Source organism: Alligator sinensis, unplaced genomic scaffold, assembly GCF_000455745.1.
Source record: "Alligator sinensis unplaced genomic scaffold, ASM45574v1 scaffold407_1, whole genome shotgun sequence".
Lineage (NCBI taxonomy): Eukaryota > Metazoa > Chordata > Crocodylia > Alligatoridae > Alligator > Alligator sinensis.
In genome coordinates, this window is record NW_005842464.1 from 679781 (window position 1) to 702611 (window position 22831).

At 63.9% G+C, this 22831-nt stretch overlaps 3 protein-coding genes across 5 annotated transcripts in view; 1 reads left to right on the forward strand and 2 right to left on the reverse strand.

Moving 5' to 3' along the window:
• Nucleotides 1-46: 46 nt before the first annotated feature.
• Nucleotides 47-3637, forward strand: CIB1 (calcium and integrin binding 1; the record flags this gene model as incomplete). Its single annotated transcript, XM_025212489.1, has 6 exons — nt 47-90; nt 745-847; nt 1321-1474; nt 1749-1867; nt 1939-2027; nt 2530-3637. Coding segments are annotated over 6 exons (531 nt in total), but the record flags the coding sequence as incomplete, so codon positions are not given.
• Nucleotides 3638-4640: 1003 nt separating this feature from the next.
• Nucleotides 4641-10394, reverse strand: LOC112551444. The gene is made up of 3 exons (XM_025212461.1): nt 9795-10394; nt 9012-9214; nt 4641-8270 (listed from the first exon to the last, which is right to left on the reverse strand). Exon 3 carries the CDS (start codon nt 8247-8249, stop codon nt 5466-5468), a length of 2784 nt encoding a protein of 927 aa, XP_025068246.1. The 5' UTR covers nt 8250-8270; nt 9012-9214; nt 9795-10394; the 3' UTR covers nt 4641-5465.
• A 701-nt stretch (nt 10395-11095) lies between these two features.
• Nucleotides 11096-22831, reverse strand: part of SEMA4B (semaphorin 4B) — a 14229-nt gene continuing 2493 nt past the window's right edge. Inside the window, exons 2-14 of one of the 3 annotated variants that reach the window (XM_025212458.1) lie at nt 22381-22541; nt 21874-21936; nt 21364-21462; nt 21071-21182; nt 20454-20570; nt 19950-20107; nt 18944-19125; nt 18541-18691; nt 17985-18195; nt 17780-17895; nt 16262-16428; nt 13399-13493; nt 11096-12748 (exon numbers count right to left, since the gene is read on the reverse strand). In XM_025212458.1, the coding sequence (XP_025068243.1) occupies nt 11964-12748; nt 13399-13493; nt 16262-16428; nt 17780-17895; nt 17985-18195; nt 18541-18691; nt 18944-19125; nt 19950-20107; nt 20454-20570; nt 21071-21182; nt 21364-21438 (2169 nt within the window). In that variant the 5' untranslated portion in view covers nt 21439-21462; nt 21874-21936; nt 22381-22541 and the 3' untranslated portion in view covers nt 11096-11963. Of the gene's footprint in view, nt 12749-13398; nt 13494-16261; nt 16429-17779; nt 17896-17984; nt 18196-18540; nt 18692-18943; nt 19126-19949; nt 20108-20453; nt 20571-21070; nt 21183-21363; nt 21463-21873; nt 21937-22380; nt 22694-22831 lie in introns of those variants that run through there. The other 2 variants (XM_025212457.1, XM_006030825.3) reach the window with 2 other exon arrangements.

The following is a 22831-nucleotide window of genomic DNA, read 5'->3' on the forward strand; positions in this document are numbered from 1 at the left end:
CGGGGCCGGGGCCGGGGCCGGGCGCGGCGGGTAACGCTGCCTCCTCTGCCCGCAGGAGCTGACGTTCCTGACCAAGCAGGAGATCCTGATGTGAGTAGGGAGGGGGAGGGCAGGGGACGCGTCCGCACGCGCTGCCACAGCCCGCTTCTTCGCCGGCTGGGGCGAGGTGCCTTTGGGCTGCTGCGCAAACCCGGCTCCAGAAACCCGGGACGCCGGGTCGGGGCCAGGCGGCCCCGTGCCACCTTCCCAGAGCGGCTGGAGCAAAGGGGCGAGCGGCGCGGGGGTGGCAGCCCCGTCCGCCTCGCCCTGCTCCTGCGCCCGAGTCCCGGGGCTGGCACGCCTTGCCCCAGGGCAGAGCTGGCAGCAGCTCACGGTGACTGTTGCTTTCAGTAGTGCCAGCGTTGCTTCGCAGGCGATGCAGGAAGCAGGACGCAGGGAGCGGCTGGGCCCCCCCGCCCTGGGGCTGTGGGCACCGGCGCAAAGGTCCTCGGGCTCCGTGCAGGGCGTGGGCTCATGCTGCTTTGCTGTGCTGGGATAGCTGGCGCAGCCCCAGCCCCAGCCCCATCGCTGGGGAGCTCCGCACAGAGCTGTGTGCAGCGAAACGGTCCCAGAGTGTCTGGCACGTGGGTCTGTGTCTGTGCACCTACCCGGGGTGCAGCTGCCCTGGGCGGGCCCCCGCTGTGGCTGAGCCTGGCCCTGCACTGCAGGCTGCCCTAGAGCAGCGCTCATTCTTGTCTCTCGAAGCGCCCACAAGAGATTCAGCGAGCTGGTGCCCAAGGAGGAGAGGGATCAAATCCTGTCGGCGCGGGTCCCCAAGGACAAGGTCGTCACGCTGCCTGAGCTGAGGGTAGGGCACGTGCCCCCACTCCTTTGCCTGCCCCTCCCCTCAGCCTGTGAGGCAGCTGGGCCAGTCCACTGTGCTTGGGTCTGGCCCCAGACGCAGGCCCAGCCCCTCGGGGCAGCTCCTGTTCACCATCCTGGAGGTCAGCCTGGTAACAGATGCAAGGGGGGAGCCGGTCATCCCCTGCCGCACTGTCCGGTCACCACCTGGAAGCCAGCTTCCTCTTCCCTGCTGAGCTGTAAGGATGTCAGAGCTTCCAGGGGGATTGGGGTGCATCGGGACCGTAGCCAGGCACATTACCAGGTCATAGCAAGTTCCAAGGGCTGTGGTGCAGGCTCTGACTGAGCTTGGGTGATCCTCTACTCTGCTGAGGCATATAGCCTGTTTCCAGCAAGGCATGTGCAGCTGAAAGCACAGAACTGCCCCTGCCCTGTGCCAGGGAGCTCCTGCCCTCTCAGTGATCCTCTCTGTGCCTCCAGGCAAACCCGTTCCAGCACCGGATCTGCCGAGTCTTCTCCACGGCGGATGTTGGGGACGACAGCCTGTCCTTTGAGGACTTCCTGGACATGCTGAGCGTCTTCAGTGATGCCGCCACCTCGGAGATCAAGTCCCACTACGCCTTCCGCATCTTCGGTAAAGACCTGGGGCCAGGGGGGATATGCAGCTCACGGGGCCGGCACAGAGATGAGCTCTGCTCCAGATCCAGCTTGCACAAGGAGGGGCCCAGGAGGAACTTTTGCTCTGTGCAAGCTAGGCCTTGCAGCCCAGCCCCACGCAAGCCCAGGGCCAGCAAAGGGTGGAGCCCCTGAGCCTCCAACCTGATCCATCTCCAAGCTACAGGGCCATTGCCAGGGAAATGGGATCATGGCTGGTTCTCCCCTTTCTCCCCTCCCCGCCCCCCACAAAGATTTTGATGATGACGGGACGCTGGACAGGAAGGACCTGGAGAACCTGGTGAATTGCCTGACAGGGGATGCAGACGGGACCCGGCTGAGCACCTCGGAGATGGACCAGCTCATCCAGAACGTGAGCATGCAGGCCCCGGCTGGGTGGGCTGCCCTGCCGGTGCTCGTGGCTGACATCTCTTTTTCTTTCAGATCCTGGAGGAGTCCGACATCGACAAGGATGGGACCATCAACCTCTCGGAGTTCCAGCACGTCATTTCCCGCTCGCCTGACTTCGCTAGGTACGGCTGCCCTCACTGCCCTGCCCAAGAGCCCCTTGTCTGCCCTGACCAGGCAGAGCAGAGGAGGAAGGGGCAGTAGCCCCGTTATCACTAAGGCCCAGAGCCTGCAATGGCTGGGGTCACAGAAGTCTGCTGCTGAGCTGGGCATGACCCCAGGTCTCTGGCTAGTGTCTCACAGCTCTGAACAAGAGCCTGATGCCCCCACCCTGCTGTGCAGAGGGCAGTGGGGGACCTGGCTCTCCTGTCCCCAGGCAGAGACCAAGCCCACCCTTCCCTCCCCTTGTAAAGCCTCCCACCTGCTCTTTCCTGGCTGCCAAGCTCCACTGCTGTGGGTGCGGGGAGAGCAGCTTGTCTAGCTGTGGGCAGCAGGGATGTAGGGATTTGATCTGCTGCAAGCAGACACGTCCTGGGAGGCCGGGGCTGCGCTGCGGGAGCCAGTGCTGGTGCTAGACATGAGCTGGCTGCTCCCCTTGGCCCAGCACGGTCGGTCCTTCTCTTTCAGCTCCTTCAAGATTGTGCTGTGATGGCTCCTGCAGCCCATCTCCCCCCTGCCCCACCCCAGCCTGCTGCAGAGCTCGGCGCTGGCCCTGCACAGCAGCTGGCCCCTTCCTCTTCTCGTGACCAAAGCCAATGCCTGGGCAATGCCGGCGCCTGTCCTAGTGCCTTACACCAGCCCCGCGGGCTGTGCCTCCTGCGCTCCTCCTGCTGCACGGGGGAGGGACGCAGGCTTCTTTCTCTGCTGCAGCCCAGCTCAAGCTGCCCTTGTTCTCACACAGCCTCAGGCCTGGAGATCCAAGCAGGGGCTACCGGGCCCAGGATAGAGCACAGCAGGCTGGGACGTGCAGTCTCCAGGGCCACGTGTACTCCCTGCCTCTCGTGCTGATTGAGGTGTAGCCCTTAGCTGGGCACAACACTGACACCCTACACTGGAGCAGAGATCTCTTGCTGGGAGACTGTCACCTCCTGCTCCGTGTGAATCCCAAGCACCAATTTGTGCCTTCCATGAGCAGCCTGGGAGCTACAGCTCTGGCAGGGCTCCTGCTGGCACTGTCCCTCCTCGCTGCCTCCTTGGGGTGGTCTGAGGCCACAGCCCAGGCTGTAGCAAACCTGCCTCATTTCTCTAAGCAATAATGTACCCAGCACTTTAAACGTCCTGGCTCAACAATGTCACATCCCGTGCCGGAGGTCACTCAGGTCAGCTCCCCGGGCACAGTAGCCAGAGTCCAGTTCCAGGCAGAGGTTTGCCGAGGGGATGGCATATCAGTAGAAGGGGCTCTCTGTGCCCCTTCTGGCCTGCCCTGGCCCCTGCCCCCGCATGCTGCACCTACCTCTCCACAGAGCACAAGCCAAGAGCAGCCTGGTGCCGCGGTCTCTCCACCGTTCCCTTGCTACTGGCCAAGGGAAGGCTGTGGCTGCAAGGCAGAACCCATCCCCGCTGGCCTGCACTGTGCCGGTGAACACTCAGGGTGCTGAGACTTCTCACCTCCTTTCTAATGTATTTTGAAGCATCTGGCACTGGATTCAGGCCCTGCCCGTGGTGGGCCTGGCGCTCCCCCCACCCCTTCCCCATGCATCATTGCAAACAGCATCAATAAAGAGCTGGAATCTCACTCGTGTCTGTTGCTGTGGCCCATGGGCTTAATTGGACCCTGCAGGGGAGGGTTTATGGTCAACAACTACCTCTGCCCCGGAACAAGCAACCCCTGGGCTGCGTCTGCTGCTGTGCCCACCGGCTGCCTCCTTCCTTGCATTGCGGGGCAGTGGAGGGGGCAGCTCTCTGGGGCAGCTGCTGAAGGAGGTCACTCCTACTTGAGGCTGCCAAAGGAACCTGCAGCTGAGTTGTGCATGGGGCTGAAGCCCCTGCTGAGCAGAGAGCAGAGCACGGTTCCACACATGCCCCTGCTCCACGTGCATGGCACTGAGGAGCAGCTCCCACCCCCAGTGCTACCAGCTGCCTTGTCGGTCCAGGACTGAAACCTGGGCAGCTCTCATGCTGGGCAGAGGTGGCAGCCAGCCTTATGCTTGCTGGAGAGGGGCTGGTGCAAAGTAACAGGGATGTCTCTGGAGGCGGCAGTGGCAGAGGGTCGCGCCCCACACCTGCTGCAGGGGCAGGGGCCTGGCCTCGCTGCACTGAAGGGCTGGTGGGCATTGCCTGTAAAGAAACAGCAGGAAAGGAAAACGTGCATGACCGCGGCTCTGCCCGAGAGCAGGGTGATCACCCCAATGGATGGGGAGGGGAGAGGGCAGCTTGGAATTAGCAGCCTTTCTACAGAGAGAGGCAGCGAGGCAGGGCTGGCCCTGCTGTACGTACAGCCCCCAGCGCAGCAGATCAGGGCTGCCATGGCCTGAGCTCTCAGTAATGAAGCTGAGAGCCTGGGCTGGTGCTCGTTTCCCCTGTAATTAGGCTGCTTTTTGCCAGCCTTGGCCATTTGCAAGGGGCTGAGGCCAAACTGCAGCAGTGTGGCTGAGCAGAAGGCCCCACCGCCTGTTCCTGAGTGAGCACAGCATGACCCATCGAACTGAGCCAGTAACGAGATACCGTTACACAAAGCACAAGGGCTGAAAGGAGACTAGAAGGGAAGTAAACACCCTAAATAATCCAAATGTGCTATATCATGGCTTTATTTTAAATCAGTAGTCAAGATGGATGTAACCAAATGGACTAGGTGGTATTTTGGTAGACTAGAGATATTTTTGTTAAGAAGCTTAGATCATCTGTAAAAACAAAACAGATTTGTCAGAGAAGCCCATAAACTAAGGTCCCCCGGAGACCTGGCTCAGTCCAGGCCCAAAGCTTCAGTGAAACAAAGAAATCAGATAATTTATCAGAGCATTAGTTTCTGCCACCTACAAATATGGGGTATAGGCTGGATTTTTTTTTTAATTTAGTCTAAATCAGTTCTGAATTCTATCGACTGAGCAGAGCTGGGTCGTTCAGGTGTGCGGCACGACCACCGGCAGGTCTCCTCCCTCCCAGACTCTTGGAGGGAACTTGGAGAACTCGTGCAGTTCAAGACCTGCTGCCAGGCTGCGTGCCACCCTCCTCCCGCCTAGAGTCCCTGCAGCCGGGGCAGGTGAGACGCCAAGCTGTGCTGTGCTGTCATGGGCAGCCAGCGAGATTTTTGGGATAAACATCAGTTTTTGCATTTTGAAGTGCAAGCAAATTAAAGGTTGGGCCCTAGACCTGCGTCTGCCTCCTTTATCTGGAGCCAACCCGCTGGGTCCCTGTCATCTGGGTAATATTAATAAGCCACAGCCTGCATGTCCTCCAGCCAGTGCTGCCCACTCGGCTGGGGCTCTGCATCGCTAGTGGGCATGCCGGGCACACGCCAGCCCCATGGGCTCAGCTTCTTACCAGCCTCGCTCCCCACCAGTGCCACACACACCGGGATGGCTCGGGGCAGAACCTGGCTCTCCAGCAAGGCAGCACAACCTGTGTTACTGTCTGAGTGCAGCCTCCAAGTCCTCGCTGGTGGGTGCGGAGGACAAGGATGCTGTGGGCAAGTCACGTTGGCGAGGCGCTGGGGCTCTAGCCTGAACTCTCAGCACAGGTTGCTGGTCAAGAGCTATAACTATTGGATCCCCGAGGATTAGCCGGGTGAACACCTTGAACTGTTTGAACACATCTTGGAGAAACTCTATAGGACACGGAGTTCTGGCTCTGTGAAAGACGATTCTTGGCTGCTCTGGGCTGCAGATCCGTGGCCGCTCTGCCTCCGGCTCGCTCCAGGGGAGCTGCCTCATGCCTTCCGCACGGGCACCAAGCTGCTGGCAGTTCTTGCTCAGCTTTGCCTCCAGCTCTGGCAGGCACTGGAACACATCCCTGAGGAAGGCCCCGGGGTCTCTGGACACTCCCAGAACGGGGCCCTTGGGGAGCTGGATCTTGCCCGCCAGTGCCAGCCGGAGCTCCTCCATAGCTTGGGAGATTTGGCCGCCGGCGCAGCGCAGGGCAATGCTGCGGGTGGCTTTTTTAATGTGGTAGAACAGGCTGGGGAGGAAGTTCATGACCAGGCCGACAGGGACCATCTGCTGCACCTCCGCCAGCCGGCCGGACTCCGCAGAGGCCCCCAGTCCCGGCTGGGGAGAGCTTTCCTCAGGTCCCTCCGGGCTGGGCAAGGCTTGTGCTCGGCCCTGGGGCCCAGAGGACAGCATGCGATGGGCACGGGCCCCCTTCTCCATGATCCGGCTCACTTGCTTAGCCAGCCATTCTCGCACCGCAGCCTCCACTGCCGGCTTCAGGGCGTACACGCAGAACTCCTCCACCAAAGGGTCGCGCTCCTCCTGACCTCGCAGGGCTGCCGCCGCCTGATCCAGGTTGTGCTGCACCTGGCAGATGCCGGGGAAGTCGTCCGGGTGGATGCGGAAGGTGGGGGACAGCAGGTCCCTGAGGAAGGTGAGCAGGTACAAGGCGTCGCCTGGTGCGGCGAGCTCCTCCCAGGCGCGCTGCGAGGCCTGTGCAAGCAGGGCCTGGGCAGGGGCATTGCACAGGAAGTGGCGGTACCACAGGGTGTCCGTGTCCAGCCAGACGTGCTGGCGGAGCTGCTGCCGCACGCCCAGGCACCGGACCACGAGGCTGAGGCAGGTGCTGGCTGGGCTGCCCGGCGCCAGGTCCCCCGCAATGCTGCTCACCAGCTCCCGGAGCTCCGTGATGAGCATGGGGGCCACGCCGGGCAGCCAAGGCGTCTGCTTCATGTCGTAGGCCTCCTCCCAGCACTCCTTCAAAGCCCAGGCCAGGGTCTCGGCGTCTCTGACGTCCCGGCTGTGGTTCTTCAGAACCAGCTGCCACACGGGCACCAGGTGAGCGCAGGACCCGCGGTCGATCACACGCCAGGTGCTGCGGCGGGCAAGCAGCCCGGCCTTCCAGGCCTGGATGCTGGCAGCCTCCGCGGAGCCCCCCACCTTGGACACGGAAGTCAGGGTCTGGCTGCACCGCGCCTCGTGCTGCTTGTCGGCGGCGTGGCCCCTCTCCCGGGAGACATCCAGAGATGCAGCAGCACCGCCAAGGCTGGAGAAGCTCGCGCCCGCACTTGCACCCAGCGCAGCTAGCAGCTCGTTCTTCACCAGGTCCTCTGTGCTCCTGGCAAAGTCGCTGGCCTCCGCCTTCTCCCAATAGATGCCCCCAAAGTGCACGAGGCCTGTGGCCACGTGGGAGCCGAAGCGCTCCAGGAAGTCCCGGCAGCGCGCGGCGCGGGCGAGCGGCAGAGCCTGGGCCTGCAGGTCGGCATCCAGCTCCCTCAGGGCAGCCAGGGCCTTCGGGGAGAGCTGGAGCTCATCGGGGCTCAGCTCGCAGCAGGCCGTGGGCACCACGTGCTGCCTGCGCAGGCAGCAGTACGTGGTGCTGCCAGCGCTCTCGGTCTCCCGCGTGTTGTGCTTGGACCAGGTCCCGTGGATGTCCACCCCGAACGACAGCCCCTTGAGCCCCCCAAAGGCTCCGGTGCCTGCGGTGACCCCCAGTTTCCTGATGAGGGCTTTGGAGAGGCTTTCCTGGGCAGCCGAGTAGAAGGTCTCCACCTCCTCGCTCTCTGGCAGCAGAGGCCCCCGCAAGGCGCAGCCCTCGGGGGGCTGCAGGAGCCTCTCGGTCTCTCGCAGCAGGTTCTCCCCGCCCTGGCTCAGGAGCAGCCCCTGCAGCACCAGCCCCCCAGACACGCTCTCCAGGAGCTGGGGGGTTGCCCAGGCCGGGCGCTCCCACACCCCGCTGCCCTGCTCAGGGCCGGCACTGACCTCCACCTGTGCCTGGCCCTGCATCTTCGCCGAGTCCTGCTTGCTCTGGGCGAGGCTGTGCCGCTCCGTGCACAGCTGCTCCTGCGGCAGGCTGGGTATGCCGCCTGCCCCCTGGCACAGCGCCTGCAGCGCCTGCTTCTCCCATGCCGGGAGCTGGCCACGGGCGAGCACTTGGTACTCCTCTGCCCCAAAGTGCTTCAGGGCAGCAGCCGACCTCACGCCCAGCTTTGCCTCCAGGATGGGCAGCCACTTGCCAGCCTGCAGCCCTCGTGCCTGCAGCGCCTTGCGCAGCTCCTCCTGCTCCGGCTCCAAGCGGAAGAGCTTCTGCAGCGCAACCGTCTCCCAGGCCTGCTCGCTGTGCCGCGCCGCCTTCTCGTAATCGCGCCGGCCGCTGTGCTGCAGGGCCCCGATGTTGGTGATCCCGCACTCTTGTGCCAGCACGGGCAGCCAGGTGTCCACAGGCAAGCCCACGCTCTCCACGGCAGCACGGAGCTCGCTCATCCTGCCGAGTGCCTGAGGGTCCTGAAACACAGGGGCAGGCTCAGCGAGGGCTGAGAGCGGCTCTGCACTGAGCTGGTAGGGCGCATGGGGGGCCCCGGGGCTGGAGGTCCCATCCCCATGGGGAGGACGTGGCTGGGAGCAACCCCGGGGCAGCGGGAAGTGGGGTGTGAGAAGCAGTTCCACGCGTCCTGGCTCCCTGCAACCCAGTGCCAGCATGGACCAGGGGGGAAGGAAGGGGCAAGGTGGGCTTTGGGGGTGACAGCTGCAGCCCCCACGTGGGAGAGGGGTGCAGGCTTGGAGGGAACCTCAGGGAGGGCAGTTGGGCGGGGAATGGGGTTCCTCTCTCCGGGCACAGGGACTGCAGCTGGCATTGCCGAGGGGTGCCTGTGGGGGGCAGGGGGTAGCGCCGGGGGGCAAGCTGGAGCGTGGGCGTCTGGGCCTTGCTGGCGGGGAAGGATGGTGGTGGCGGCTTGCTCGTGCTAAAGCTGCTCTGAGCCTCAGGACTGAGAAACAGGAAGAGAAACACAGGAACTAGCAGACAAACAGCCAGGGCCGCCAGAGCCGGGGCAGAGGGGGCCTGGCCCGGGGGCTCGGGCAGGCGGCAGCTGGTGCCAGAGACCTTCCACCTCCATCCCACATGGGAGGAAATCCCTGCCCGCAGGGCCGGCAGCATGGCTGCTCCATGCACAGACCCTGGGAAGCCCAGGCAGGGCTGGGTGTCAGCCGGGGGTGTCGGGGCCATCTCCCCCCAGCGCTACTCACTCGGGTCTGGGTGGGAGGGCAGGGGGGTCCCTTGTTCGGGGCTGGTCCGGCTTCGTGCTGGCTCCTGCCTGCCTGGTCTCTGCCTCTCGGCGCCTGCTGTTGATTTCTATTTCCTGGAGGCCCAAGAGCCCAGGGCGAGGCTTCTCCTCCAGCCCGAGTGGCCAGGGTTGTGCCCTGGCACTCTGCTGTCCTCCTCTTCTTCACTGCAACAGGGACGATGTGGACTCTCCAACCCTGGAGGGGCTCACGGAGAGGGTGCACGGCCTCTGGTCAGGGACCATGGAGGTGCAGGATGCCTGTGCTCTGCCAAGGGAATTTCCCAGGCTCCTGGCTGTGCTGGTTGCTCCCACCCTTCCTCTTCCCCTCCCCACCATCATTTTTTTTCCTGCTACATGCGTCAGGGTATTTTTAGCATCCCAAGAGGTGCTGGGGATCCCCAGACTGGGCTGTGCCAATGCTGCTGCTGGCACCAACCCCGCAGGGTCCCAGCTAGAGGGTTGTGCCCCTGCACTCAGGCTCAGACCCAGACCAGGGTAGCCTTACACTGATGGTTTGTCTGGGCTGATCCTGCCCCAGGCAGGGCTTGGACTAGATGTGGCCTCTGCAGGTCCTCCCAGCCCCACGGCTCTGGGACTCGACAACCCCCATCGGCAGCACCCCTGGCTGCTCCCTCCCCGCCGGGAGCCCCCTCCTGTCCCACATCACCAGGGGTGCCACCCCGCCTTCCCGGGCTCGCGCTGCTGAGCAGAGGGCCGTGTCCGAACCCTAAGCAGCGCCACTTACCTGCAGGAGAGCAACCGCTGCGGGCTGGGGAGAGGGGCAGATCCTTTCTGGAGCAGGAACCGGGCTGGGCCAGCGGCGCCGATGCTGCTGCAGGACACCCCCCGCAGCACAAGGCACGGTGCAGCTGGGGGCTCAGCGCCTGCCCTCACAGCTGCTATGTGATCCCGGCCCAGCGAAGGGCTCACGCACACAGAAGCCAGCCAGGGAAGAAGCTCCACGGGCTGCCTGCCCTCGCCCCAGCCACAGCTGCTCCGGCTCCGTGCATCGCTGCCCCGGCATCCCGCAGGGACTGGCTCCTGAGCCGCTCTGCTGTGGCCCATGCTGGTTCCTGACCCCCACCTAACACATCCCATGACAGCTCCCCTTGCGCCTCCTCGCCGAGGCCCTGAGAAAGGAGTCTCTTCTCCTCCTCCAGAGAGCATCCCCGCGGCCCTCCCCAGCACCAGCTGTGGCCACGGCTCTCCTGGTTGCAAGGGTGGAGAAGGGGGCACCCGGCTGGCCATGGAGTATGCAAGCTGGATCTGCCCCACGGCCACGGCTAGTCGGTGGTACATGGTCATGGCCAGTGCAAAGGGAGGCCTGGGCAGGGTGCCGGCCGTGTTGCACCAGCATGACCTGGGTGCAGCAGCTGTGGGCAGTGCTGGTGGCTGCTGCAGAGGTGCTGTCATCATGTCACTGGGGACGGCACTGGCTGGTCAGACCTGCCCGGGGTCTGCACCGACCCCCCATCCGGGCACAAATCCACACACACGCCACCAAGCCCTGCAGCACTGGGCCTATTGCTCTGCACATGGCAGATGGCGCCTCCCCAGCCTTTAGCAAGTAGCTCGGGGAGAGCCCCCTGCCCGGTCTCTGAGGCCAGGAGGAAGAGCAATAAGCCCAGCTGTAGTCCCCCCCCCCCCCGAGTACCTGGCACGGCCTCTGCCCCTGCCACCCGAGCACGGCGCAGTGGGGCTTGGCTTCGTGACTCTGCAGAAGCCCCGCAGCTGAGGCCGGGGGTGGCGCAGGGAAGGTGCCCAGGCTCGGCCTGAGACGGGGCCCATACGATCTGCAACCAGCCTTCCAGGGCCCCGGGCAGCTCCGCGCACTGGTTCTGGGGCAGGAAGCGAATGTGGCCCTTGGCATGGGATGGCAGCAGCAGTATCCCGCTGTGCAGGGACTTGCAGTGCCTGGGATCGGGGCTGCCAGGGAGGACAGGTGTCAGTGAGGCCATCACAGAGCTCCCCGCCCCCCTGCCAAGCCTCGATGCCCTGGGCGGCTGCAGCTCTCGGCAGGACCCCTGCACCACGCGCCGCAGGGACACGGCAGCCGCTCCGTACAAAGGAGAAACACAGACTTTATGTAAAAAACACAGACAACAACTCACTCATGTGCAAACACATCTGTGACCTGTGCAGCCTGGTGCCTCACCTGGCTTTCACAGCCGTGGGGAAGGGGAGGGGAGGGGGCGCTGCGCGGGGGCACCGCCCCGGCTCAGCTGCTCCGACCCGCTGGCGGTGCCCTTCACAGTTCCACGTCGTATGAACAAAGCACAGCACAGACGCACAGAACATGCCACTGTCCAGTCCAGCCGGGCCCACGGCCCTGCACATGCGTGGCCCATGGGAGCCCGAGCCAGGCCACGCCGGGCAGGGTGTCACAGTGAGATGGGGAACGAGGCGGCTTGGCATGGAGGCAGGGGCAGAGTGGTCCCGGGGCTGGGTGTGCTCTCTCCTGCCTGAATGGACTCTGCACACCGGGGGCCGCGGTGCCTGGCACATGTCAGCATCACTGGACATGCCCGAGCCCAGGGAGGTGTCCCAGCCCCAGGCCAGCCCACCCACGCCTGGCCTGCTCCACACAGGGCCTGGCGCCGGACAGCAGAGGAGGCACCCTCCAGTGTCCTGCCAGGGGGCACGCGAGCCCCGAGCCCGCTCTGGCCCCACGCCGCCGGGACGTCCCTAGCCCCTGCGAGTGCCCCATGCACTGGGGACGCTCCCGCCTGCCCCCACACCCTCCGCAAAGCACACGCTGTGCCTGGGGCAGGGACCCCTCTCATCTCCCCTCCACGGGGAGGCTGCAAGCCGTTTGCTCCATGGCCGGGCATGCACGTGCACCCCGACACCCGCCCTGCCCGGGGAGGCTCTGCGGAGCCGCGGCCAGCGTCAGTCCAGGCCGCTGCAGCCCCGGTCACACGACGGAGTCCCGGATCTCGGAGCCCAGGCGCACCCGGGGCCTCTGGCAGGTGGGAGACACTTCCACAAAGCTGTCACACAGGTTCAGGGGCCTCTTCTCGGAGCCAGAGAAGGCCGGGGCACCCGGGGGCTCGTGGACGGGCGTGCTGGCGATGTGGTTATCATGCAGGGCCTGGTAGCCCTTGTGCTCAGGGGCAGCACTGGGCAGGTTGCTGCCGTTCAGGGGCAGGCTCTCGACTGCCTTGCGTGGGGGTTTGGTGTGGCCGGTGCCGCGCTCACCCGGCTCCAGCAGTGCCTTCATGCCGTCGCGGTGCCGGTGCAGCAGGAAGAGGGTAAGCACCACCACGGCAGCCCCAAATAGCACGCACATGACCAGGAACTCTGTCCAGTAGCTGTTGTCGTCCAGCCGCGCCGCCACGCTGCCCCCGGCCGAGGTGCTGCGCGACGTGCTGATGAGGGGGGGCACCGCCGCGTCTGGGTGGGCCGGGGGCACAGGTACAGGGGGCCGGGGGCGGACGTTGGGTGCAGCCTCCACCTCCACACAGTAGCTGGCCATGAGCTTGCGGAAGCCTTCCTCCAGCGACCAGCACTCGTAGGTGCCCACGCGCTCCGGGCTGCCCACCAGCACCAGCGCCCCGTCCGGCAGCACCAGGTGGGATGCGTCGATGCGGGTGCCGTTGTGCAGCCAGTGCCGGGAGGCCAAGTTAGACAGCAGCTGGCAGGGCAGGGACCGCACCGCGTTGGCCGGGAGCTGCACGCTCTGGCACGGGGCTGCGTCTGCTGCAGGAGAGAGGCCGGTCAGGGGTGGACTGGGGCGCCTGGGCCAGCCTGGCACTTGTGGGGATTGCCCAGGCTTCGGGGCTGTGCTAGTTTCCCCCACCCCCATCTTTCTGCTCCGCAGGCCAGGGGGCTTTAAGCCTCCCTCGGGGGCGCTGGGTGCTGCAGCCCGGGATGGGGATGGGGCTGTGGCAATGCTCCTGCTGGGACCAACCCCGCAGGGTCCTGGCTGGAGGGTCTCGCCCCTGCGCTCAGGCTCAGGACGACACTGCACTGGGGCAGGAAGGGATTTTCACCCTGGTCAGACTGGTACAGACTGTGGGGAGGCGTTTGCTTTCCTCTGTGGGGCCATGGCCTTCTACCTGGATCTCATATTGACTACATTTCATAGCAGCAGGACGTCGGCTGCCCTGGCCCCTCTGCTTTCCCTGGGGCAGGTTCAGGTGCGAGGTCTGTGCTGCACCAGGGTTGGCCGCAGTCCCCAAGCTGGAGCACGTGCCTAGCAGGGGCTGCAGGGCCAGGAGCTCTCTGCTGGGCAAGGCCTTTGGGGGCACCAAGAGGAGCAGACAGGACAGGGGCCCTGGGACCCCTCCCCACACCACGGCAGATGAGGAGTGGGGCAGGGGACCCCTCCTGCCCCAGGGCCTTCTTACCTGTGGGGAGGAGACGGCGTGGGACAGGCATGGACCCATTGCCAAGTCGGCAGAGCTCCTCCGTGTTGGCGCCTTCAATATCCTGGGCCCAGTGTCTGCAAGGAGAGACTGGAGTCAGGGTGACTGGGAAGTGCGGGAGCCAGCACAGTGCAGGCAGGGAGAGAGGAGAGCCCGGCAAGAGAGAGGCCTGATGGACTTCGTCCCAGGGCACCGCAGGAACTGGCAGAGGGGACCGCAGAGCCCATGGCAATGACCTGCAGAGGCCGGGACCCCGAGGACTAGGACGGGCCCTACAAAGCGGGACCTGGGCAGTTACAGACCAGGCAGCCTGACTTCAGGACCCAGGGAGCTCCTGGAGCGTGTCCTAAGGAGGCCATTTGCAGGTTCTGGAGGAGGAAAAGCTGATTGCAAGCAGCCAGCAGGGATTTACTAAGAAGAGACTGTGCCGAGCAAACTTGATCTCTTCCTTGGATAAAGGAACCAGGTGGGCGGATAAAGGGAGTGCAGCGGGATGGTGTGTCAAAGGCCTTGCTGACGTCCAGACAAAGTCCACTCAACCGGCTCATAAAGAACTTGGAGAAGCGGGGGCTGGATAAAACTACTACCAGGTGGAGAGGCAAGTGCCTCAGCCACACGCCAAGGGTAATTATCAATAGCTCCATGTCAGGATGGCGGGAGGGCTCGAGGCGGGGCCCACAGGGTCTGTCCTGGGCCTGAGGCTGTTCGATGTGTTTATCAATGATTTGGATGATGCCACAGAACTGGCTGAACAAGTGTGATGGTGACATGCAACCAGAAAGGACTGTGAACACACTGGAGGAGAGGGGATCTCTCATGGGCAGGGTGAGGACAGCTTGGAAAGGGGTAGTAGACAAAAGATGGAGAGCAGAACACAGGGAGCTTGCGTGCAAAGGGATGAGGAGGGTCTTAATGGTGAGGGAAACACAATGTAATGGGGGTGGTGCGAACGGCAGTGCCCCAGGGAATTACGCAGCAGGGAGGAAACGATACACCACGTGTTCTGGGAAGGTTTCTTTGCAAGAAAGGTGTGGGGACAGGTAAGAAAGTTTCTGATGGCGCTGGGATGGGGAGCAGAAGTCTCCTTTGAGGAGGTTATGTACGGTTTGGTGGAAGAGGGAACTAGGGAATGGGAGGTGCGAGTGGTTTTGATGCAGATGAAGGTGGGTTTGTGGGAAGTCAGGTATCTACTAGTCACCAAGAGCTTATGTTTCTTGATGAGAGAATGTCTATAGCTGGGGTATTATCAGATAAGGGGCTATATGGGACAGGATGAAGGTCGAAGTCAGGAGCAGGAATTGCTTAGCGTGTGGAAATCCGTAAACTGGAACCAGCTATTCACACCAGCTGGAATTGGGTAAGAGAAGGACAAAGTTGGGGTGAGGGCAGGGGGCAAGGTCTATAGAGAACTGTGTACGGGACTGCGTGAGAAACGAGAAAGCAGTCTGTATGGCAATATGTGTTTGTAGTAAAGTATGTATATGGACGGGCTTTATTACTTGGATGCATAGATATGGATGGGGATGATGTATAATACGAGGCAAATTTGTGTTTAGATGCGGTTCTATACTTACGGTTGATGTACCGTATGAAGTGTTTGTGGAGAACTTATGTGTTTTTATACAAAAATAAAAAAACCCAACAAATCCTCTCCACTTGGCCCTATCCAGTCAGGCCCTACCTGGAGTACAGTTCTGGGCTCTGCACTTCATAAAGGACGTGGAGAAGTTGCAGAGGGACCCAAGGCAGGTGCCAGAGCGAGCTGCGTGAGGAGCGGGTGGAAGGCCGAGGCATGTGCAGCTGGCAGAACAGGCAATTAGAAGGGGACAAGACAGCACTCTTCAAGTACTTAGACTGACATAAGAAAGAGGAAGAAAGCTCCCTCACTGTGGAGGTGGGACATGTAGCAATGGCTTGAAGTTGCAGCCACGTAGGCTTAGACTAGATGGCAGGAAGACCTGCCTTCCTGATAGAGCAGCTAGAGCAGGGAGGCAGTGGGACAGGCACCGCGGGGAGCTGTGGACTTCCCCCACTGGAGGGGTCCGGGAGGAGACTGGGCAAGGATGAGCAGGGAGCAGGGCACTGTGAAAGGTAATGGGTGGAAGCCACACGCTCCCCAGAGACCTCCCACAGCATGGCCCGAGGACCGCCAGATGAGCTCCACAGCCCCGAGTGGGTGGGCACCGGACAGCACCCTGCACAGCAGCAGGACGGAGTGGGGCCGCCGGGTAGGAGAGAGGATGGGGAGGTTGGCGAGGGGCAGCTCTGGCTCTGCAGTCAGGTTTGCTCCCAGTGCCCAGGCTGCAGAGCAGAGTGCCGGTGCCTGGGGTTTCCAGACTTCTGGGCCTTGCTGCCACGTGGGCCAGGAGGGGATTTTCCTCGCTGGTCAGGGGCTTTTCACCTTCCCCAGCACTGGGGGCACCCAATGGTCCTGCTGGGACTCAAACCTAGAAGGTCCTGGCTACAGCATCTTGCCCCCTAACTCAGGAATGAGTTCCCCCCCTGGTCCAGACTGGGAGGTGTTGCCTTCCTCTGCAGTGGGGGCATGGCCTTTGCCTGGGGTCTCGAACGCATCTTAAACAAGCTCTTTCCTGTCCTTGCAGCAGCAGGGCGCTGGCAGGCCCTGGGCCCTGGCTTGACCTGGGGCAGGCTAAAGGGTGTGTAACCTCCCATGCTGCGCCTGGGGGCTGTTCCCAGACTGCGAGAGTTGCTTGGCTGCGATGCTTTAGTCAGGGATGATCCTCCCTTGAGCAGGAGCTGGACTAGACAGGGTAGCCTGACTTGTCTACGATCCAAGGAGGCAGCAGGGAGATCTGGGGCTGGGGGGGGACAGGGCGGCACTCACTGGGCGTGCGCCCGCTGGGGGCTCGGTGGCACGCTGCGGCAGGCACTCCCGTTCCAGGCGCAGTAGGGGTCCCGGGCCAGGACGCACTCCCCGCAGCTCCGGTACAGGCTGCAGTTGGAGATGGGCACCTGGGCCAACGCGGAGTAGGAGGCAGCATACAGCCAGCCCTGCGGGAGAAGCCTGGTGAGACACAGCCCTGCTGGGGATGCACCTGGCAGCGCGGGCTGGGCATCACCCGACACGGTGCAGCCGCGGCCTGTCGCGCATGCCAGCACCCGTCAGCAGCCCTGAGAGCCCCAGGCAGGGGCTCAACCCCCGCTGCTCCCAGGGGGAGAGGATCCAGGCTGGGCTGAGTAGGCTGCCGAGAGAAGCCACCCCTGTGTGGGCAGTTTCCCTGGAGAAGACCTGGCAAGATGGAAACTAGGGCTGTGCGAAAGGGCAAGTTCCATTAATCCTTGCTCATTAACTCATTATCTAGTAGCTAGCTACTGTGTATTAAGCTGGTCACTGAGTGACTCATGATTGATTGCATAACACAGTAGCTAGCGAGGCTAATGAGTTAATGAGTAAGGATTAACACCTACCAAACCACAGACTAAGGAGAGGAAAGAATCAATACAGAGCCGGGAACTGCTGCTGCCCCAAGACAGACAGTCAGGCCCACGAGCACCCGTGTCACGAGCTTTGCCTATCAGCAGCTAGGGGTGCAGGGCCCCAGAGCCCCCTGCACCCATCTCCTTGACAGCCAGCAGGCTTTGTGGCCGCAGCAGGGGCCCCATCCCTGCAGCTGTCACCCCGCTGCGCCTCAACACACCCCGTGACACACATCACAAGTTTTGCTTGTCCGCAGCTTGAGGTGCAGTTTCCCCCAAACCCCTGTACTTACCTCCTTGAAACTTAGCAGGTTTCATGGCCTCAGCAGGGGCTACCATCCCTGCACCTGTCACCCCGCTGTGGTTTAACATACACGTGACACAAGTTTTGCTTTCAAGATTTTAGGGCACAGTTTCCCTGAACCCCCTGCACCTATCTCCTTGAAACTTGGCAGACTTCATGCCCTCAGAAGGGGCTACTATTCCTCCACGTTTAATCTAAATCAGTCCAGAAATGACAAAGTTAGAGGCTGTTTCAACCTTCCCCGTTATAGCCTATGGGTGAAATGTCAAAACAGCGGCGAAACGGCGAAACGTTTCGACTTGCCTTGTTTTGTTTCAAGGCTGTTTTGACTACATTGGTTCTGTTTTGATTTTGCTGTTTTGACCTCGAAACGGGTCGAAACAGCCTTGAAACAAAACTGGTGGCAAAATTTCGCACAGCCCTAATGGAAACCTTCTTGCAGGGGGGGCACTAGGCTCAGCCCCCATGTTACCCCTTAGCAGACAGCCCCACCTGGGCCAGCACAGCCCCAGGGAGCAGGGCCAGGGAGAGAGGCAGTGCGGGGGCAGCACCAGAGGCCTGTCTCTCCCCCTTCCCACCCCGCAGCAGGAGCGCGAGTTTCCCGTCATGCCCTGCCCGTGCCTGGTGGGGGTCCAGCAGCAGCTTGAGCACTGGCTCGCCGGCGGGGAACAGGCGAAGCTCCTCGATGATGTGCACTTTGCCGCTCACACTCACAGCCTTGTGCAGTCGCCCGTCATCTGCAAGACACCAGGGAGGCCGTGCTGACTGGGGCCCGGGGACAGCTCGGTGCCCACGCCTGTGCCTACAGCCACGCTGTGGGACCTACCCGTGCCCAGGAAGAGGACGTGGTAGGTGCCATGGAGGCCCTCCACGTGGTCCACACTGAGCTGCTGGTAGCGCAGGCGGCTCTGCAGCAGCAGGGGAGCGCTGCGGAGGGGGCTGTTCATCAGGAAGTGGTCCTTGACGAAGTTCAACACCCGGTCTGGCATCTGCAGTGATGAGTTGATCTTCATCTGCCGCGTGCGGCTGTTGATGCACTGCGGGGGGAGTGGTGCGCTAGCCCTGTCGTGCTGCCGGCCACGGCTGTGGGGCAGAGCTAGGGCTCATGGCTTGGTGGTGGGAGCAGCGTGGCACACCACAGAGGGCAGTTGTGAACAGGCAGCCACCCCACATCCCATCCAGAGGGTGCCCCCCATGCACAGCATGGCAAGGGCAGAAGCATGGGGGCTGGTGCCCGGCTCAGACCTCTCCCGAGACCCGTGGTGTCCCCCAAATCCTAGGGACTCCCACAGACACTTTGACATCATGTAGGAAGAAGTGGCAGGACTGGCAGAGGCTGGAGGGCACCCCCTGGCAGGAGGGGACAGGCCCAAGGCACTTACCGCTCCAGGCCGGGGCTCGGGAACTGGGCCGGTGTCCGTGTACCACTGCTGCGTCTCGCGGTTCACCTCTTTGTAGAGGCCGCCGAAGGCTCTCTGCACCTCCTGCATGGGGAAGGCGCACACGGCCGAGCTGCCTGGGCCCCCCTTGTTCCTGGAGGGAGAGAAACGAGCCCCATGGCAGGGGAATCAGCCCCACGGCACCTAATGGCCCAGCTCCTCGCACCCCCCGCTCTGCCCCAGAGAGGGCTCAGGCCACGGGCTGGAACCAGTGCGCTGCAATGCCTGGGAAACAAGCTGTAGGGACCCGGGAAAGTCCCCGTATCCCAGTCAGTCCCCGCAGCGCAGCCCACGATAGCGGAAAGGCCCCCTGGGTCTCCCCCAGTGCTGGGATCCATGTGCTCACCATTGGGAAGTGAAGACGCCATAGAAGACGGTGCTCTCCCAGCCCTGCCCCTGCGGCGTGAGCACGAACATGTCCTGCAGCACGTTGAAGGGGAAGCCGTCCTCGGGCCGCGAGCACAGCAGCTGCGCCTTCAGGAACGTGGTCCATCGCCGCTGCAGCACCCGCTCCCCGCCCAGGTCTCCCTGCAAGCAGACAGCACGGTCAACAAGGCACCCGGCAGCAGGGCATCCACCTGCATCGAACCAGGACGGCTCCTGGATCTGCACAGGTCACACGGATGGTGCGAGAGCAAGCGCAGAGGGTGGTCCTGCAGGCACGCTTCCCAAAGCGAGCAAGAGTCAAGGTGATGCTGGCAACCTGGGGGGGGGCCCCAAAATGAACAGAACCAGCTCCACCAGGACAGGATAGGAGCAGAGCTCTGCAGCCAGTGCCACTGAGCCCGAGTGCAGGCACATCCATGCCCTTCCCCAGCCCCTGCTGGAGTGCACGGTGCCCCTGGGCAGAGCGCTGGGGCCGATGGGATGCCCCGGGGCAGGATTAGTTCTGCCAGCAGGATGTGGCAGCATGGCCAAGGCTGCAGGAGGGAAGTCAGAGGCACCCGCGCTGCAGAGGACACGGGGTGGGCAGGAGGCTGCATCAGAACCGTGCATGGACAGCCAACGCTGCGGCCGCGCAGCCTGGAGAGGCCGTGGGGGCAGCGTCCTGGTCTCCCAGGGGTGGGGAGGCTGCTGTGCCACGGGGGCCGGCACTGGATAGACTTCCTCGTGGCACCGAGCTCTGCAGGCAGCAGGGGGCGCTGCAGGCCCAGTGGGACACACTCACGCGGCCCCAATCCATCCACTCCCCCTTGCACACGTGGCCGCAGCCGCCCATGCCCTCCACAAGAGTGACCAGCACCACGGCCCCCAGCCCACTGTACTCGCAGGTGACATGTCGCGCCAGCACAGACCCTCTCCTCCCACACGTGCAGCTGACGACACGCTTGATGGCACAGACGCGCCCCCACCTTGCACACGCGGGCGATGCGCGAGACGATGGTGTTTGCGAAGTAGTCGAACTCCTTGCCCGTCTCGCTGAAGAAGAAGTAGACCTTGTCATCGTCACCCCCAGGGCCCCCGGGCAGCTGGCTCTCACGCAGGTAGGCTGAGCCCACGAAGACAGGGTCTGCGCAGCACACATGGGCCCTCAGCTACGTGCGGTGCCTTCTCGAGCCCCCCACCACCATGCCCAGCCCCTCGAGGTGGCTGTCTGGGCTGGAGCATCAAAGCACGGAGCAGCTCCCCCGGGTGATCTCCCCTCCGGGCAGCGGATGAGCCCGGGGAAAGGACAGGGCGGCAGCCCGAGCGCAGTGCCCCCTCCCAGGCCGCACCCTGCACAGGTCAGCCCCCAGCACCACCTCCACGTGGCACAGCGGGCCCCACCAGGCTGCCCCATCCCTAGCTCTGGGGATCTCCTGCCCGGGACAGGCTGTGCCCCATGTCTCCTGCCCTCGACCTCCACAGCCCCGCACCTTGCAACCAGTTGAGGGAGTTCTCAGTCTTGAGGGAGATGCGGCTCTCCTGGCTCCTGTAGATGGTCGGCTCATTGCCCTGGAAGTTGGTGACGGTCCCGGCGTACAGCTCGCCGTCTGCAGGGGAGAGACAAACCCGTCGGGGCAAGCACAGGGCTGCCCCGACCCCCCGTCCTGGTCCCTTCTGCACGGGCTCCAGTGATGGCTGTGGGTCAGAGCCAGGAGTGCACGCGGCAGGGCGAGCTCGCCCCTCCCCAGGCCAGGGCTCGGCAGGAAGGGTGGCATTGGGGGGATTCTGGCGCTAACCTGGGTGGCTACATGGGCAGTCACTCCCGTCTGGCACCAGCCCTGGAGGAGCCCCGTTCCCTGCTCCTGAGCTCACCACAAAATTGCAGCCACCCAGGAGCGGAGCTGCCGGCCCCCAGCTCCATCGCAGTGCTGTGGGCTGCCAGCTGCCCCGGAGAGGAGGGCAGATCCCTTCCCGGGGAGCCCAGGCCGTGCGGGGCCGTTGCAACACACCACAGCCGTGTGCCTGAGTGCATGGCACTGCCTGCAAGGCCAGGTCCCCCCACTCACGAAACATGGAGCTGGCACACGCGGAGCACTGCCATCCTTACCGACCATGATGGCGGTGGACTTGTACTCAGGATCAAAGGGGCACCGGCCTTTCCCGTCCTCCAGCAGTAGCTTCCCTGATGGCTCCTGCTCCAGGCTGAAGTTCTGCATGTTCTGTGGCAGGAGACGGGTCCCTGAGCCGGCGGGAGCCGAGGGACTCCTACTCTGCCAGCGCACGGGCAGGCCAGAGCGGGGGCATCCCCAGCACAGCGCTGCCCCCAGGCGCAGACACCCCCACCCCGGCCGAGGAGGGGGCAGCCTGTCAGCAGGGCAGCCTCGCGGGCACGGTGCTCACCACGTAGGCGCAGGCGGGGCTGAAGGCGCAGGTCCCACACGTGTACAGGTGGGTGCTGTTCAGCTGCAGCAGCATCTTGATGTAGTTGTGGCAGTCCCGCTGCAAGGTGAGGTGCCCATCAGCTCGCCCCAGGCCCCCCCACCCCTGCTGCAAGGCCCGTGGGATGAGGGGGTGGCTCAGCCATGGCCAGCCGCAGCCCCCCACACCATCCCCCATCCCTGCCCGGCTGTGGCATGGGCACGGGGACCTGTGACAGGCAGCGCAACTGCCTGAGAAGTGCCCTCCACGGTACGCCGCCCGCTCCCCGCGGTGCTGGGACCAGCCCCCCTGCTCAGCCCCCCAAAGACAGACCCCGGCGCTGGAGCAGGGGGTCCTGCAGGGGTGGGGGGCAGCACTGCACCTGGAGATACCCCCACTGCAAGAGTTTTCAGGCACCACAGAGAGCCGGGCTCCCTCCACCCCAAGGGATGTGGCATGGGTGGAGCAGCAGGGCCGAGGTGCAGCGCTCACCTGGGGGTCCTTGCCCTTGAAGGCACACTGCCGCTTCTTCTCCTCGTCCGCGGTCCACTGTAGCTGTTGTGGGGGGGACAGACGGTTACTGGGGACCCCCCAGGGCCCTGCTGTGGTCCCTACATGTGGGGAGGCAGTGACCGTGCCCTGCCACGGGCCAGGCTCCCCTGCTCCTGCCCCAGTCTCAGGCAGGCGAGCCCCCCTGCCACCTGGCTGCCAGAGGGCTGTGAGGACCCCCCACGCCAAGGTCCCTGGGGCGGGCTGGCCAGGTGTGGGGCTGGGCGGGCTCCATCGGTGCTGAGCACAGCTGTCAGCAGCCCACGGCGCTGCTCTGACCGGCTCTGGAGCAAGCCACGACTTGCAGGGCTCCACGAGCCGCCCTGGGAGCGCCGCGCACAGGAATCCTGCCCACGCCAGGCCTCCCCGGCTCTCCCCTGCCCACCCCTCACCCGCCAGGCAGCCCCTGGGTCACTCCAGCCTGTCCCTCCTGGGACCCCGGCTGCTTACGCTGCGGTGCTGCGGGCCCGGCACGAAGTGGCGGGTCTCGAGGGCGAAGAGGGTCTCACGGGCGCCCACGTAGAGCGTGGCTCCATCCGGGCTCAGCAGCAGGGCCGTGTAGTTAGCAATGCCGGGCACCTCGAAACGCAGCACTGTCCTCTCCGAGGCACCTGGGGAGGCAGTGCCCATCAGCACCACGTGGCCCCCAGCTCCATCCTCCCTCCAGCAGTGCCGGAGGCTCCTGCCTGGTCCTGGGACCCATGCGGGGCTGGCAGACAGGTGCCCTGGTCTGAGGCCTGGCGTGCCAGGACGTGCTCCCCACCTGCCCCGGGGCGGAGCGGGGCGGGGCGGGGCAGGGCCGGCAGGACCGGCAAGGCCAGGTCTGCCCACGTGCCCTGCCGCAGGGAGGCTGCTGGGTGCCCGCCCGGGAGCTGCAGGCTTTGGGCACACCCGGCCCCTT